The sequence below is a fragment of the Haemorhous mexicanus genome, chromosome 4 (genome assembly GCF_027477595.1).
Source record: "Haemorhous mexicanus isolate bHaeMex1 chromosome 4, bHaeMex1.pri, whole genome shotgun sequence".
Classification (NCBI taxonomy): domain Eukaryota; kingdom Metazoa; phylum Chordata; class Aves; order Passeriformes; family Fringillidae; genus Haemorhous; species Haemorhous mexicanus.
This window is the reverse complement of record NC_082344.1, coordinates 65,886,519-65,904,005: the sequence shown is the minus strand read 5'-3', so window position 1 is coordinate 65,904,005 and position 17,487 is coordinate 65,886,519. Positions and strand designations below refer to the sequence as shown.

Sequence of the window (17,487 nt, the reverse complement as noted above, 5' to 3'; positions counted from 1 at the left end):
TGTGTATTACCTAATTAATATTGGCTTACGTTAGAGAAGGAGGGAAGAGCAGGAATAAATCAGTGATTAAAATTAATTTTAAATCATCTAGTTAAGAAATCATTCTACTTAAGAGGAAAAGAAAGTCTGTTCCCTTGCTACAAATTCCAGAAGTCCTTTTTCCTCAGTTCTTTATCACTATTGCAAAGTGTAAGGAAGATTATGCAACAGTGCCCTAGGCCAAATGTCACACAGATACCATAATCTCTGGAGGCAGCAATAGCTGACCAAAGTAACCCATCAATAAAAACATGCTCAGATGTGCAATCATAACCAATTTATTCATTTGGCCTGGACTAGCAGATTATTTCTTCAAAGAAGGTTTATGTGCAGAACTTTAATAACTGCATGCATGCCTCACCTCTGCAAATGCTGAAGGCCAGGCTGGATGGGGCTCCAAGCAAACTGGTCTAGTGGGAGGTGTCCCTGCCCATGGCAGGAGGTTGGAATGAGATGGTCTTTAAGGTTCTTTAGGTCCTTAAGGTTTTTAAGGTTCCAAACCAAACCATTCTAGGATTCTATGATGCTATGAAAGTTTGACAGCTCTACACTTCAAGTAAGAAATATGACAAACACTAAGAAAATTTTAACAAAATCTTATTTTAGACACATCTCAAATCTGTGCTGAAAGCAAGGCACATTTGAGAATAAAATTATCATTTTAAATTTTTAACAAAACTGTTCACTTGAGCCACACTTGTTCCTCTATGTGGTCCCGTATGATAACACAAGTATCAGAAGAGTTATATTCCCCCATCATGACTCAAAGTAAGCAAAGCCAATGCTCTGTGCTGTTAGCGTGCCACACCTGGGTAATTTAAAATAAATTACTGTTACAAAGTTTCACCAATTATGTTTCTACGTTATCTCCAAGCAGTAATTTCTTAGAACAGTGGGATGGAAGGCACTGTGTGTTCTTGTCAAATATATTAGAGTAGTTCTCGTTCAAAATTCATCACGGAATCTATCAACCAAGACTAGCTCTTGCTTTAACACACTGCACATTGTTTCATGTTAGCAGATTTTGAGAGCTTGTTAGTTCAGAATGGACCACATTGCCTGAACCCCATTATGGCAGACCTTGGGAGATCAGCAGCACTGGACACTAGGAATGTCTCAGGATGTGCTGTGGACCAGCTAAGGGAAAGTGGCCCCCTACACTGGGAGAAGGAGAGTCTTGGAGCACAGGTTTCATACGTGCAGAAAGTAAGATCACAGGAAGTTGTCTCCTTCGTTCATTCTTAAAAAGTCCTCACACATTTCAGCAGAAGGACTCAGCAACTGGTTGAACTGAAACTCTGGCACCATCTTGGGGTGCAGCTTCACTGCAGGTGTTTGGTGATTGGACTGCAACAACACAGCTGGAGACTTGCTCGCTCTATTGAACAATGCAAATTTTAGCAGAAAAGTAGTCAGGTACCAGCTAATTGAGCTTGGATTTGTGACCAATTGATAGGCACGTAAGTAATTTCAATATTACTGGCAAATATACTTATTGAAAAGTCTTACATGTATCAGTCTCCATAAGTTACCTCTAATTCCAACCTTGCTCCCAGTATCCACCTTGTAAAAGTAAGACACATGAATTCCTAAACTCTTATTTATTTAATAAATTTCTGAGTCTCAAAGATACTGCCTTCTGTCTTTTTACAGTAACAAGATATGTAATGACAAGTTTCATTATTCAAATACAAAATAATGTACTTTCAGAATTAGGAGGTTTAAAAAAAAGAAAAAAAAAAAAGAACCTCCACTTGCAGCTGAACAAACTGATCATGTTTCTACAAACAACAACAATAAAACTAATCACCAAGCTATTTAATGCTGACAGATCAGCCATTTTTACTTAAAATTTGAGGCAGTAATTTCAGGATAATATTTCTTATTTTCATCAAAGTACTTTTATATAAATATTTTCCAGTCCTAAACATTAGGATTTTTTACCCAATGTTTCATCAGAATGGATATCCCTACTTGAGCAGTTAATTGTAAAACAATCTTTAAAAATTTCTTCCATACTTTACCAGGATAAAAATTAAGGCAAAATCTCTACTCAAAGTCAATATTAACAAGCTTTTTAAAATTCGAGCAATTCTTCAGCACGTCTTTAAACTGCTCTTTATCCAAGTGTTTCAGAAAAGGTAAACTTTAAAACTACAGTAAGAATAGCAATTGATTGCTACATTAAAGTACTTGTCTTACAAGTCTTTCTCACCACCATTCTGTCTCCATTTTCTGGAGAATTGCAATGTACTTACATTTCCTCTGCCCCTGACTGCATCAAGAGCATCTTCAGCCAAAGACTCATTCATACAAATATAGACAATTTGAGACACCAAAATGCTTCTCACACAAAAACACTGTCCTCAGAACATACACCCATTAACAATTTGCATTCTTACATATACCAGATGGTGCCTGTCAGAATCAGGCCTCCCCCCACAAACACACTCAGTCCACAACAGGCTCTGCCATGGCAAAGACACAGAGAGGCAGAGCAGCCTCTCTGACTCTTCATTCTCTACAATGTAGGAAATGTTTTAGGAATAAACACCAAACTTGGGCTTCTTCAAGTCAGATCTTTGTTTTCAGCGCTGTGAAATTAAAACTAGAACCCTGGATTTCTGTCTCAGATTAGTGTTTTAGAGCATTACTCTTTAGCACAAGAGGAAGAACAGAATTGAAGCAAAACTAAGCTACCAAATGAAGCACCTAAGTACGAATGTAAAATATAAATGAAGTATAAATGTATAAATGAAGTTTCCTAAGAAGTAATACTGTGGAAATGAAAATCCACAAGAGGTTATTTCAAAATACTTGTTTCAACCACTAAATAAATGGAGGTCTGACAAAAAAAGTACTTACTGCTATCAAGCAAATTTTCATATAATCTATTTTATCACTTCCTCTCTCCATCAAGTACTTTTTTGAAGTGATCACCCAATTTTAAGGCTTTTGGTTACTGGTAGGGGAGGAGGAAGACTGTCTGCCATTTCTTAACACATTATTGGTTTAAATAGTTAAATGCAAAAATCAAAATTACATTAACCATATCTCTGTCATTTCCTATGAGAGTTAGAAAAGTTACTACTGACCCTCATTACCTTTTCATCCTCTGCACACTTTTCTCCCTAAAATGATCAGGCTGCAAAATCCTAAAGTCTTCACTGAATTGTCACCCTGTTTGGGCTCTTTTGTGTGTGCCTATACACACATGTGTATACATACTGTCTACAGACACACACAGGGTAAACACTACTATCACTTCACTTAAATACAATTTTATTTAAATATATTCAAGTTGAAATCCACTAAGACTTTTTCCCAATTACTTCCAATAAAGGGACTCAAACTTGCTTGTTTTTGTTTTACTCCAATACTAAGGTTGAAAGAAGAGGTTAGGCTGGAAGAGCAAGTGTTCCCTATCTTTGTGAGCAGATTGGCATTTCTGCATCCACCTACTTTGAAAAAGGGATCACAGAAGGTAAGTAAAACTATAAACAAGCTCCATAACTGCTCATGTGGATAATTTATCAGGCCACTTGCAAAAAGAGAACATCCTAATGAACACATCTACCTCATCTGACAACAACAAAAAGAAATCACAGGTAAACATTCCTCAGATGATTCAGAAAACTATTTTAAAAAATTCAAGTGGCACTGGAAAAAAAGTATTTATTTGTATCTCAACAATTTCTATAAATACTCCTTACACACAACCGACCTACCATTTCAACTACAGCTCACAGAGTATTTTTATCTTTTTGCAGAGACGAAACCATGAACATTGTATGGAACAGCTTGAATGCCTCAGCAGAAATATTATTTTAACACTATCCTTCCCTGTCCAAAATCTATTCATTATTCCCATCAGATCAGCACACAAACTTAAATACAAAAACACAACAGCATCAGAAATGTGTTACAAAAATCAGAAATAAAAGACATCTTACAGTAATACAATACTTAAATGCTAGTAATACTTTAAAGTATTACTAGCATTTAAGTAGGATCACCCCTCCCTTTAATTCTGGGGGAAAAATTAAAAGTCTGTATTTATTTCATGCAATGCTTGTGTTAAACTACCTACAAAGTAGCTTTAAGCAAGAAGTTTTTTTAAAAGGTTTAAAGGTTCAATTCTGTGTTTGAACATACATTATAAAAATTATGACCTGCAATTTCATTAATGACAAAAAATGTGCAAGCTTAATTGTCTGAGAAGGCAACAGAAGTCAAAATAGCTCTGAAATAACTCAAGTCTACAGGTTGCAGATTATATGTTAATGTTGAACACCAACAAGGTAACAGAAGTCAAAGGTGAAGATATTTTTCAACCTTTCAGATCTCATTTATTTCTATTCTTTCAAAACTGTAGCTGAATAGTTTCTTCCCTTCTCTGTTAAAGATTATTAATAAATTCATCTCCTTCCTTTTGCTCCGCAACTAAATTTTACATAACATAAATTTAGTTTTAAGTGATGATTCTTGATTTTCAGCTATGTGGAGATGCATCAAGAGTGTAATTTCTGAAGTTAAGAATCAACCATCAGTATTCCTGCAGTCTATATATGAGACCTACATTTTATTGTTCATAAAATGAGTATACAAAGACAAACATATCCTCAAGAAAGACATTGCTTCTTGCAATTCTTTCTCTGTATTTGCTTCATATTCAAATTAACTTCTATGGTAGTTGGAGTGCTGACCTCAATATTCTGAAACTTCGAGAGCAGAGCAAATTACCAGCAAAATTCTACTTTGCATCACTTTGTTAGGATAATAAGTAATGGGAAAATGGGAGGTCAGAAATCTCCCAGTTAGTCAATTAGCTATTTAGTAACTGAACAAATACTCAAGTAGCTTCACAGTGAGGCAGAACGTGATGGTAATACTGCTGAAGGTGGTGGGAATAACCACCACATCTTCCCAACTTCCTTGATTACTTTTCCACAGCCTTGTTGGCACAAGTGCCTGTGCCACAAATCTGACCAGGAAACCTCTCTGGGTTAACATTTCCTCTGCCCCAACCAGGTTAATCTCAGGAAACTGATTCACTTTCCCAAACCAGTTGTCCACATAACCTCCCAAATGCTTGTGCAAGCACAAGCTATGACTAGGAAGGTGTGGAGAGCAGTAACGCAACCAGGCTGCAGAGGTGGGGTAGTTTCTTCTTACAGCAGTGACAGATCAGAGTATTTATAGTTCTGTAAACTAAAAAAAAACAGTTTCTCATTTTGAGAAAAAAATCTCTCTGTAAAAATCTCCATGGAGAGCTTCCTTTGACTTGTGCTACAGATCATTCCTTCTTTTTAAACATTGCCTTCAACTGCCTCTCCCTTTGTCCACTTTTCTGCTCAACTACAAAATATCTGCTGCCTCTGCTATCTTCCTTCAACCTGCTGCCTTCACCCTCTTCATCTGCTCCAGTCAGTGCACTTCAATGCCACTCAATCATGTCATCTGGGAAGTGAACACTTGCTACTATACATGGCTTTTTATTTAGGCATTCTGGATTACACATGTTGCATGCACAGAGCAAGATGACTTCTGCTGACATATTCCAGTCCTTTCTATCCACACACAACACAAAGTCAACTTAAAATTTTTAGAATTACCTTTATGCAAAGATTTGTGATCATTTCAACTCAAACTGGTGCCCCTGACACGAATAGGGAAGAGTTTACAGAAAGGAAAGCATGACATCACATAGTACAGAATCTCTTGTGAAATCATTCTATCATACACTGATATCATGATTTACTGAATAGGAATAAAGAATTCTTGCAGAACTCTTGGCAAACTAGCACTTTAAGAATCCACAAATTAAAATATAAGCATCACAAGCAAAATATATCTAGCACAAAGAAGGACATCAAGCCTTAAGAATCTATTAAATAGTCCAAACTTACTTCATCAGAAGCAGAGCGAAGACACTGGACAGCAGCCTGTTTTTTCATTTCCTCTAGTGTTAGATCAGAGCACTTTTTCTTACTCTTTCCCCATTTCTTGTAAGCTCCCTTTTCCCAGCCCAGGAAGATGTCATTCTCCTAAAATCAAATAAAGAAATTACATTATTTAAATACATTAATATCTCAGTACTATAGCAGAGCAGGGCTACAAATAACATACTGAGCAAAATGAAACCAACCCCTTTCTATCTGCTAAAAACTACTTTTTGTCAAATTAAAGATTAGTTTGATTACATAAAACTTGCACTTACTATTCAGAAAAGCACATGCATCTTTCACAGGACATGGAGGCAACTCACACTTCACTGTTATATTTTCCAATTTTTGCAAAGTATATCCACAAAGGCAATTTTATGGCCAACTTATGGTTGAATGTATTACTTGAATTTACACAAAATATGTTAGTTTCACTGATCTCTGAAATCATAAGAATGAAAAGCAAGTAGTTCAGAGAGTTAAGATCAAACTTAAGAGAAAGTTAAACAAGCCAGAAGAAGAAAATGCAGTGTTAGATCCTGAAGCCTTCAACTCAGTGTTAAAATGAACATGATTACAGCTAGAGATAGCAGTAGCTATCATAAACCTGAACTACTTCAGGAGAAAATTCAAGTAATTGAAAAGTGAGGGTGAGTAGGTCGGGTTGGCTTCTAACACATGTAAGAAGGATGAAGAACAATAACATCAGAGTAGAATGCTATTGTATTATATGCAATCATCTGAAGATACAGCATCCCTTTGCATCCCTTTTATATGGCTTTTCAGAATTTACAAAATTTATTACCAGACTTGCTTGTTCTTCACTGCCTGTTCACGTACATATACATGATTTGCTATATTCATCTCATGAAATAAGTATTTTGGCTGTCAGTTAAGATAATCTTTAACATCTTAAAATGTATGCTTGTCTAAAATCATCTTCTCCAGAGAGATCCACAAACATCTGATACTTTTCAGCCTACCTGTTTCAACCTTTTCAATGTATCTGTTACTGCTTCCAAAGAAAACCAGGCTAAGGCCTACCCTCATTTAAAAGAATTCCTAATTTCCCAAGGTTTTAAAACAAAGTAAAACAAGTTGTCAGTGCAAATAATTGTTCCTGTGCAATCAAAGAACAAGATGGGAAAAAAAGGGGGGCCAACAGAGACCAATCATTTTCAGAAGCAGCCATCAAAGAGCTGTCATTTGTGACTTCATGAGAAGGAGCACAGCAATTTGCTGGATTTACTGCTTAAAGTCTTATTTGAGCACCAAAACTGGAGAATTGCATTTAGTGCTGAAAGAGCAAAAAGCTACCAGTCACTCTGATTTTCCTAGCACTTGTGCAAACTGCCAGTGATTCACTTAAAACCAAAAATTTGAACAGGCTACTGTACTCTTACTAGAAGGAATAACAAAAGAAATAATAAAAAAGAATAAGAAAAAAAATCAGAGAATAGGTTTAAAAGACTGCATATCTACAATTCATTATAAAAAAATAAATTTTTAAGTCTTTTCCAAAAATTGCAGTTTATATATTTCTTTATACAACAAGGCTGTAAAGCACTCTAACTCTTCCCAATATTCATGGGAAAGAAAACAAACTGATGAGAACCACCAGCTCCCAAAGCCCCTCCAGCTCATTCACATGGGCACAGCTGCAAATAAGTAGATAGAGACCCATTTGTATGGGTGAAGATCCAGGTACACCAGCAAATTTGCACTGGGTTAACTTCATTTATTCTGATTTTACGTGGAAAGTTCACAAAGACAACATCTGCAGTAGAAAAACATTCCCAAAATGCTATGTATTACTGTTTTTCTCTATGCTAACAAAGGTTTGCTTTGTACTGATAGATCACAGCTTTACCAACTATCTGTCAGCAGTGCAGCAAGAACCTTCATGCTCACAGAAATTTATAAAGCATTTCATTCAGTCCTTCACACATGTGATTTCAAAAATATCTGACACTTGTCTACAAACTTTGACAGTTTTCAACTTTTAAAAACTGAAATATCTTTTAAGAGATATGCAGTTTTTTTAATGGGGGAGGGGAAGCTAAATGGAATTCTCTCTCAGGCCCCCACCCCAGAGCTGTGGTATCACGGTCTCATCCCTCCTTCCAGTGCGAGTGAGTTGTTTGAGCACTCTGGGAACAACATGGCTTGTCCTTCAGGATGCAGTGATTGAAGACATAGCTCTGAAAGAATTCTTGTTTTCTTTCTACCTCTTTATATGATACACAAAAAAAAAAAAAAAAAAAAAAAAAAAAAAAAAATTGGAGACATAGTTTTCAGTCACACCTGGCTGCCAAGTTTAAAACTTGGGTTTGGATTTTTTTTCCAGGACAAACTCATAAGTTTTATAGCCTCAGATTTTACAACACTAGCAAACACCAAATTTTGCAGTTTAAAATTTTCATCTAAACTACAGTATTTATCAGCACCATATATGTATTGGATATAGCCTATGTTACTGAGGACTTGCACCTTCTGTACACAAATCAAACACCACACCCATAAAACCCTACAGACCCTGAAGAAAAAAAAAAACCCTTAGGCATAATTCTTCTGTATCAGAATCATTCTGGATCAAAACCAAAAAGGTTTTACAAAGCCCAACATTACAGTAAAATGCCTGAGAAACAAGGAAATGTAATACACCCTGTAGAGTGAGTTTGTAGAACAATGAGACACAAACAGGGTGATCCTCTTCTTTTATGATGACTAAGTTGTCAAAAACAAAAAAAAAAAAAAAAAAAAAGACAATCCAGTAGTTCCCAATGGTTTAAATTAGTTAAACAAGTCTCTTAATTTTTTTCCTCTCTTTTGCTCCCTGTCTTCAGCAGTCAGGAGCCTATTAGCAGGTTTACTCCTTAGACTGAAAAGTATCAAATCCATAACAAAAAGAAAAGAAAGCAGCTCAGCAAAACATTCTGTATGCATGAAGACAGGTAAACTACTTCCTCCACATGGAAAGAATAACCAAGGAGTTCTGATCTCTTCACCTACTAGATGCCTTCATTTACCATGTTTCCTAACAGAACTAGAGATTATAACATAATGCTCATTTTAATGCAAGAGTTCTACACTGGTCGCTGAACTTTTCACAACAGCAATGCCACTCTGAACTTTCAGATTTTAAAAGTGTGCATACAGAAGAAAAACTAAAATTTTGCTTACAGACTTCAAATATTTAAACCAGACTACCATTTCAAGAGATGACCATCCTATATTAAAGAGGTATCAACAGAAAGCCAATGCCGTCTGGATACTGAAAAAACCCCAAGTTCCTATATCTAAACTGTCATTCAGACATCTACTCTTCAGAGTCCTACTATCCCCTACCTACTACATAACTAGACAATTTCATTAGAGATTTTCAATCATGAAGACACTGAAAGTGCAGTTTCCTGACAAAAATAACTTAATAACTATAAATATGGCCAAAAAAACATTGATTAAGTATCTGTTTCTTCACACTAGTGGTGCCTCAAGAAAGCCAGTATTTTGAGTGCTTAATTCAATTTTAAATTGAGATACAAGCACAAATTTTAGAAAGATTTTGAAATGGTTTATTCTATACAATTATATAAAAGCTGCAATTCCACCACTTCCCTCTAAACTATCAAGAAATTGGAGAAGAAGGGAAAAAAAAAAAAAAAAAGGAAGTTTGACAGCGATTCTCCTTTCATTTGCTGTAAAAAGAAATATCTACTATCCGTAAGAAAACAAATGTGACGCCTTGCAATAGGACTGAAATAAAAACATTATTAAGCTCATGATCCACATAAATGGCAATATTAGAATGGGAAACATAACCTGGTTTTAAAAAGGGAAAAAAGGGATGACTTGGGGAACTACAGGCCAGTTCAGTGTCCCTTCTGTGCCTGGCAAGATCACGGCACAGATCCTCCTGGAATCTGTACTAAAGGACATGGAAAATAAGGAGGTGAACAGATCATGCCTGACAAATCTCATGGCCTTCTAAGACAGGATAACAGCTATGGTGGGTAAGGGAAGAGTAAATGATGTCAACTACCTGGACCTGTGCAAAGCTTGTGACACTGTCCTTGCCTCTGAAAGACATGGATTTGACAGATGGACCACTCAGTGGATAAGGAACTGGTTGGATGGTCACACTCAAAGAGCTGTGGTCAATGGCTTGATGTTCAAGTGAAGGCCAGTGACAAGTGTTTCTCTGGGTCTGTATTGGTACTGATGCTGTTTAACTTTGTCAGTGACATGGACAGTGGGATCAACTGCTCCCTCAGCAAGTTTGCCAGTGACACCAAACTGTGTGGCATGGCTGGCACACTGGAGGGAAGGAATGCCATCCAGAAGAACCCTGACAGGCTTGAGAGGTGGGCCTGTGTGAACTTCATGAAGTTCAGCAAGGCCAAGTGCAAGGTACTCCACCCAAGCTGAGGGAATTCCAAACACAAATCCAGGCTGGGCAGAGAAAGGATCACAAGGAGCTCCAAAGAAAAGGACTTAGGGCTGTTGGTTGACAAGGAGTTGAACATGATCTGGGAATGTGCAGTCACAGCCCAGAAGGACAACTCTGTCCTGGGCTGTATCCAAAGCAGTGTGGTCAGCAGGCAAAGAAAGGTGATTCTGGACATTCCATTCTCATGAGACCCCACCAATAATATTGCACCCCAGGTCTGTTCCCAACATGAGAGGGACATGGACCTGTAGAAGTGAGTCTACAAAAGGGCCACAAGAAGGCTGGAACACCTCTGCTATGAACACAGGCTGACAGAATTCTCTAGGTTGTTCAGAGAAGAGAAGGCTCCAGGGAGACCTTACAGCAACCTCCAGTACATGAAAAGCCTACAGGAGAGTTCAGGAGAGACTTCTGACAAGAGCATGGAGAAACAGCACAAGGGGGAATGTCTTTAAAATGAAGGCAGGCAGGTATAGATTAGATATTAGAAAGAAATTCTTTACTCTGAGGGTTATAAGGCACTTGAAAGGTTGTCCAGAGAAGTTGTGGCTGCCCCTTCCTGGAAGTATTCAAGGCCAGGCTAGATGGGGCTCTGAGCAACCCAGTCTTGTGAAAGGAATCCCTGCCCATGGCAGGGGGCTAGGATCTAGATGATCTTTAAGATCCTTTCTAAACCAAACCAGTCAATGATTCCATGACAAATTATATCCAAAACAGAACACCACTGCCTTTTTGAGGATTTCACAATTGAGATTTGGGGAAAATTGCAACAGATCGCAAATTATTCAACAATGTATAAGGACCTTCAGTGATCTTGCCTGAAAAAATGCTTCCACTTAACTGAAATTCAGGAAAAACTCTCATAGACTGCTTAAAGTCACAGTGATGGATACCTTTTCATAATGAAATTTATTATAAATACTGAGACAGGTCTGGTGGGCAGGATCAGCTTAGACATTCCTTACAGACTGCCTCAGACTGAGACAAAGATAAAGAGATAATACATAGGTGAGACAGTTCAGGAAAAAATACAGGAACATTGGCTCAAACTCAGCTAATATGTCCCAAAGGAAATGCAGAGGAAGAATACATTTCAGAGAACAGCCTAAGTATTCTCCATTGCAAAAAAAACATTGCTAAACACAGAATAGAGAAGACTGGGAAACATCCTTTAATGTTAGATAATAACTCCAAATCCAGGTATTATCATGGAAAGAATTCATCTTGGACTCACAGTGAAAAACCAGGAAACCATCTAGCCACTACAGTCACCTCTTTCCCAGATGTCCCAACCAGAACATTATTACCCTGCAGAGCCTGACTGTAACAGAACAGCTGATAATGTAGCAGATCACAACATGCACTGCTATGACCTCAGGGCATTTGGGACTGAGGGCAGGCAGGAAAGAATTCTCCTTATCAAAACTAATCAATCCAAGTATAAAACCCTGTAATCTGAGTTTCTGTCAATTATAAACTTTTGCTTATAACCCTACCAGTTTGAAAAGGCAGTCTATGTGATGTTCACTAATTAGAAATTACTTCTAGGCTAAAACTAAGGAGGAGAAATTTGTCACACCCACTCCAAAGAATGAGAGAACATGCAAATGCTGCATCTGTTAAAATCTTATGTTTGTTGAGCAGACTGCCTTTAGACTTTTCCCATTAAAGTAAAAGCAGAAAAGAAGAAAATTTAGCAAGGCTATAGCTGGAGCTATAAAGGCATCATTTTACTTACACGTCTGACTTACACTGTAGAAAAGAAAGCCAGGAACTCAACAGAAACTGTCACTACAGAGTCAAGGTGTCTGAAAGGGGCATGTCATGACTGGAGAAGTTATTTCATAACATTTATGGTTGCTTTCTTGGCTTTAAAGTTGTGTGTCAAGCATCACAGACCACAGTAATAATCTGATTTCAGAGAATATAGGCAGCACACGTCTATGCTTGGAGAAATGTGGCAAGTGTACAGTCATGCAATGACATATACCCAAAGAAAACGAAGGAAGTATCTCAATTATGCCCAGAAATCCAAACAGGACAATTGTATCAGCACAGAGATGGCTGCAAAGAAATCTTGACTGTTAGGAGGACTCACCAACCTGGCCCTTGAGCTTCCATCTCTGCTTTGTATTATGTAAGCCTTTGTGAGAATACATTAGCAGTCACAACTTGATAAAAAAGAAATGAGCAGCTCAACATGATCACTCACACCAATACAAACACAGCAGAGAGTGTGGAAATAAAGTTTCTCAGATAAGCATAGTCCTTGAGAATGAATGCTTTTCTTCTGCACTAACACACGAGCTGAAGCTGACTGCCCTGGAACCCGTACAGTTTACACGAGCCTACTGCTGAGCTCCAATCCCTGCCACCACAATTCCCACCCCTAAAACAGAATAGAGAATACAAACTCACAGCCCATGATACTCCAAACCTGTCCCATATCAGTCACTGGACAGAGAAATACAGAACAGCACAATTAAGAAGACAAATGCAGACTAAAAATCAATAAATAAGTTTCCTGCTTTTACAGTAAAGACATTTCAGCCATCTTCCATTGCTTAAGTGAAGAAGAATCCATATCCACCCATTTTTCCTCAAAAAACTAATATTATACACAAAAAATTACTTCCCAAAATTTGAATTACATAGCTCTCAGCTATAGTACCCTCTTCCTACAAAGGGATAGAGGGCAGGACCACAGTTAAGTTTTCCTCTATAAACTTTAAAACTTAGTTGTCTGAGCTTTTAGAAAGTGGTTTAACTTTTGTATGAATAAGCTTTATGGGCATATTAATTTCAAGATATAATACCAGTTACTAAATATGATTAATTGGTCCTTTCTTCAGTTCACATGTTTATGTATGGGAAGAAGAAGGGGGTTATTTCCATTGCTGTAAAAATATACATTTAAGTAATCTAAGGATTTCAAATTAGTCATATAAAAAAAGTATAGCTAAAAGTCTTGGTCTCACAGTTCCCCTTCCTACCTACTCTTTTCTTCATACACTGATTCCCACAATTTGAAATTTATGTATTTAGTTGGGGTACTGACTAAAAAACTATGGTCAGAAAATTTTAAAAATTGTTTCTACAGGACTGTTTCATAAGCAGTATAAGCAGTATAAGTATAAGCTTAAGTTTATACAGCTTAATAAGCAGTAACACAAACTAAACAGAAAATGCTTTGCATTCAAGAAATTTATTTCTACATGTTGCTGGTGAACTTTGAAATTTACTGACACTTGTGTACAGCAGTCACACAACATTTCCCTACTGTAGCTGAACCCACTCTGTATATTTAATGCCTTATCAAAAAATGTGTTTGCCTGACCCAGAAGCATTTCTTAGGGATGATAAAAGAATAGGTGTAATTATACTAGAAGCAGCATTGTTATTTTTGTGAAATAGGCATACCAGCCAGATTAACATTTAACACATGGTTAGTGGAGTGCAGAGGACCAAATCTTTATTTCTCCTCCTCTCTTTAGGTTATGTATGAGATATACAAACACAAAACACACACAAAACCCCACATCCTCTTCCACCCAAAATATACATGGGAAAAACTAGTATCTATTACTAGAATATAAATCCAGACATCAGGTCCCTCTACTGGGTTAATATGGGATGGCAAGAGCACTAACAGCACATTCCACTGGATCTAGGAACCTAGCAAGTGCATCCCAAATTCAGTTACCAAAGTGTCCTGTGTCCTTAGCACATGCAAGCCAAACACAGACTAAAGTTGGCAATGATATCCCCATCCCAGGGCAGAGGGATAGGCCAAAACAATTTATGGATTTAAAACCACAAGGTCAAGCCCTCAAATATATCACATATGGGCTGAGGTGTCCCTTCCACGGCTCTTTTTCTATTAATATAAAAAAGGAAACTACATTTTGGACTTTAAAAATGTAAGTGACAATGATGAAAAAGCAAGAATAAAAACTCTGATCAGAATCAGCAGAAGTGTAACTATCATTCTGAAGACTTTTTATGCCTCCATATAAAAGATTACCTGAATGGAACTATTTCTAATCAGTCTGCAAATAATTAGTCTTCCTGCAAAAAAGCCTCTCTGTTAAAAATTGAAAAATCAAAAGTAAAAATCTCAACCTGGTCACAAAAGTACATAGTTTGCAGTGCAATAGCCAATTAATTCTGAGAGTTAGGAAAACATCATCTTAAAAAAAAAAAGGGGGGGGGGGATTTTTACTTTTGAGGTTCAGAAAAAAACTTAATTTCGAAAAACAAGTTGAAAGAAGTAGATCAAAAGCAACAGAAGACACTTGATATGGGAAGTATGCATAACAAATGCATTTCAATCTTCCTGCTGCACGACCAAAGGCTTACAAACAAAGCCTTTATCTCACAGAGTGTCTAGCTGTTGGGGTTAGGTTTTGGGTTTTTTTTAAATAAAGCCTCTATAAGGGAGAACAGTCCACAGGAACAAATCCATAGCTCTAAACCATAAATTTGTTATATTAAAAATCAGTTAGGCTTACAATTAGTATGTGAAAGATACAACACAGAACACTGACTTTAATACTGCATAAAGAACGATCAATGAAATAATGTTTCACACAAAGTATATTTTTAGGCAATGCCTTCTGCTTCACACAGATTGTATTATCTAAATGCGATATTTACTGTATCATAAACTGGTTAGAGAACACATTCATCTACAAATATATTTTTAATCAGCATTTAAACAACAATCAAATCTTAAAAGCACCTAGTTAGTTTGCTACTAGGAAACTAAGAGCAAGATATTCTCATTAAAAATTAGTCTAGAATGAAGTCAAAAGGCTGTCTCACAATATTCAGATCTCTACCAACAGCATTTCTGTGGCTCCTCAAAAGTTAAAAACTTGACAGCAATTTCATGATTTTCTGCTTAATTTATCCAAAGTAAGTGAATTCAGTAATAAAATGCAAATGGCAAAAACATGTATACTTGGCAGAAACATTCTTCACTTTACTGACATTAAACAGTCTGTAAATCCACACGAATTTTATGAGGTTTTCCTTAATGGACCAAAAGTGCCTAAAAAGTCATCTATCTCAGCACAAAATACCAGTGATTTACAAACATTTTGAAGAGACCTTTGACAGGCCTCAAAAAAACCAAACCAAACTGAACCAAGTAAACTCCCTAACACACTCCCTAAATTATGAGCATCTTATATAGCATTGTTCAAGAGATTTCTTTAGTAATCTTTAGGCCATGTAGACATCTAATATATGTGCAAATCAATTTGAGAATTCTTCTCTAGAAAGATGCTACACAAGCAATATCTTCAGTTGCAGGGAAAAAAAAGGGCAAGTCTACCACTGAAATCCTTACTTGTCTTCTGATATGACAAACCTCAACTAGCCACAAAACCCTCAAAACTATTTCTATGAACTGTATCACAGGAATCAAGGAAAATGTGCAAGCCCAATTCATCTATTGTGCAAGGCCAATATCTTTGTATTTTCTACTCCATCAGTCAATACTGGGGAAAAAAATCCCAAAGAGCCTCCTACTTCCAGCCACTTAAACCCCCCCATCAGCAATATCATTGCTGCCAAACAAACCTGAGGGGAGAGGGAAATTAAAAGGAAAAAAGAGTACACAGTCAGAATGAAGTACTTTAGAACTTTTACATCTCGAGCTCTCAGACTCACTTCCAAAAGTAGCAAGTACAGCTTGGATAAGAATTGTGCTCTAAGTGCCAACAATAACTCAGTTACCTTCAGTACTTGAGTATTTCAAAACAAACCAACATGCATTTAAAGTGTGTATATTTAGAGAATTTTACAGTAATTCTTGATAGGTATGAAAAACATGTATAACCATAGCAGTCCTGAAGACCCTGATTCCACAGTACAGTTTACCATAAACAAGATTCCTGTCTTGAAAATTCTCTATTCCTTTGAAATACAACTGGGCAAAACATACTGGCCTATAAATTTTCCCAGTATTTTAACAGCTATTTCAGTTTAAGCCAATGAGCCAGAATAGAAACTGCAAACATTCCAGTAAATTTGGTTGCAGTGTATTAGGGTTTTACTTCCACCTATGTTTTTCTGTATTTGCAAAAATCTGCTATGAACTCTCTGGAAACTCATGACTTATCAATCTAACATTTTGTGATACTGAGCCTGAATCCATATAACAATACCCAACAAAGACCATTCTAATTGGGCAAGGCATAGATGTACCACCACTGAAAAACCCAAACAAAACAATCCTACCCTCACATACATACAAATAAAGGGGAATGAAAACCAACACCCCCCCACATCCTTGGTCTTATCTTCTATGCAGACATCAAACTAGCTCACTGCACAAAAAAAGATAATGTTGGAGAAAGCCACACAAATCTGCACCAGAGTAACACTGGAGAAGACTGCATCAGAATCAAGACCAAAACCCACATATTAAATATTACTAACAGAGCAGAAGGGAACATCCTGCTTATTTGCAAAAATAACCCTGAATATCTACTCAATCAAGATTCCCATATTCCTTTGAAATTCTTATTTTAACTGTAAACAGAGGTGACTGATAATGTGACAACAGTGATATCTTAAATAGCTCTGTATGGCTAGTAAGGTTGGGAATGGGTTCTCTTATTTTTGATACTAAATTTTTTTGTACTTACCTGACAGAAACTCAGTCCAGACTTCAGAGTTCCATTTCCCTGCTACACTTGATGACACTAGAACACCATAAAGCAAGCACTGAAGGAGGCTTCCTGAAGCAACTAAAACAGTGCTAATGATATCATCAAAACCCTGAGGTGGAAAGATCTTAATGACCATCTTCACTTCAGTCTGTAACATTTCTAATGAAGATGACAGTATCCATAAGATTAAGACTTCCTAAATTAGTCCTCTTCACTCCCACCCCCCAAAAAAGCAAACTGCAATGGATTGTTCCTATGCATAATCCCATTGTGGGACTATACATTCCTTGTAACCTGCTCTAAACAGAAGCCACTGCTGTATTTTGAGCAAAAAGGGATGGCTACTAACTATCCCAAAAACAGAGCTCTAAAA

The 17,487-nt window shown here is 36.9% G+C and overlaps 1 protein-coding gene across 3 annotated transcripts in view; it reads right to left on the bottom strand.

The window, feature by feature from the left end:
* Window positions 1–17,487, bottom strand: part of KIAA0232 (KIAA0232 ortholog) — a 65,361-nt gene that overhangs the window by 26,498 nt on the left and 21,376 nt on the right. For all 3 annotated transcript variants that reach the window (XM_059845217.1, XM_059845218.1, XM_059845219.1), the window contains exon 3: window positions 5,949–6,086. In XM_059845217.1, the coding sequence (XP_059701200.1) occupies window positions 5,949–6,086 (138 nt within the window). The remainder of the gene's footprint in view (window positions 1–5,948; window positions 6,087–17,487) is intronic.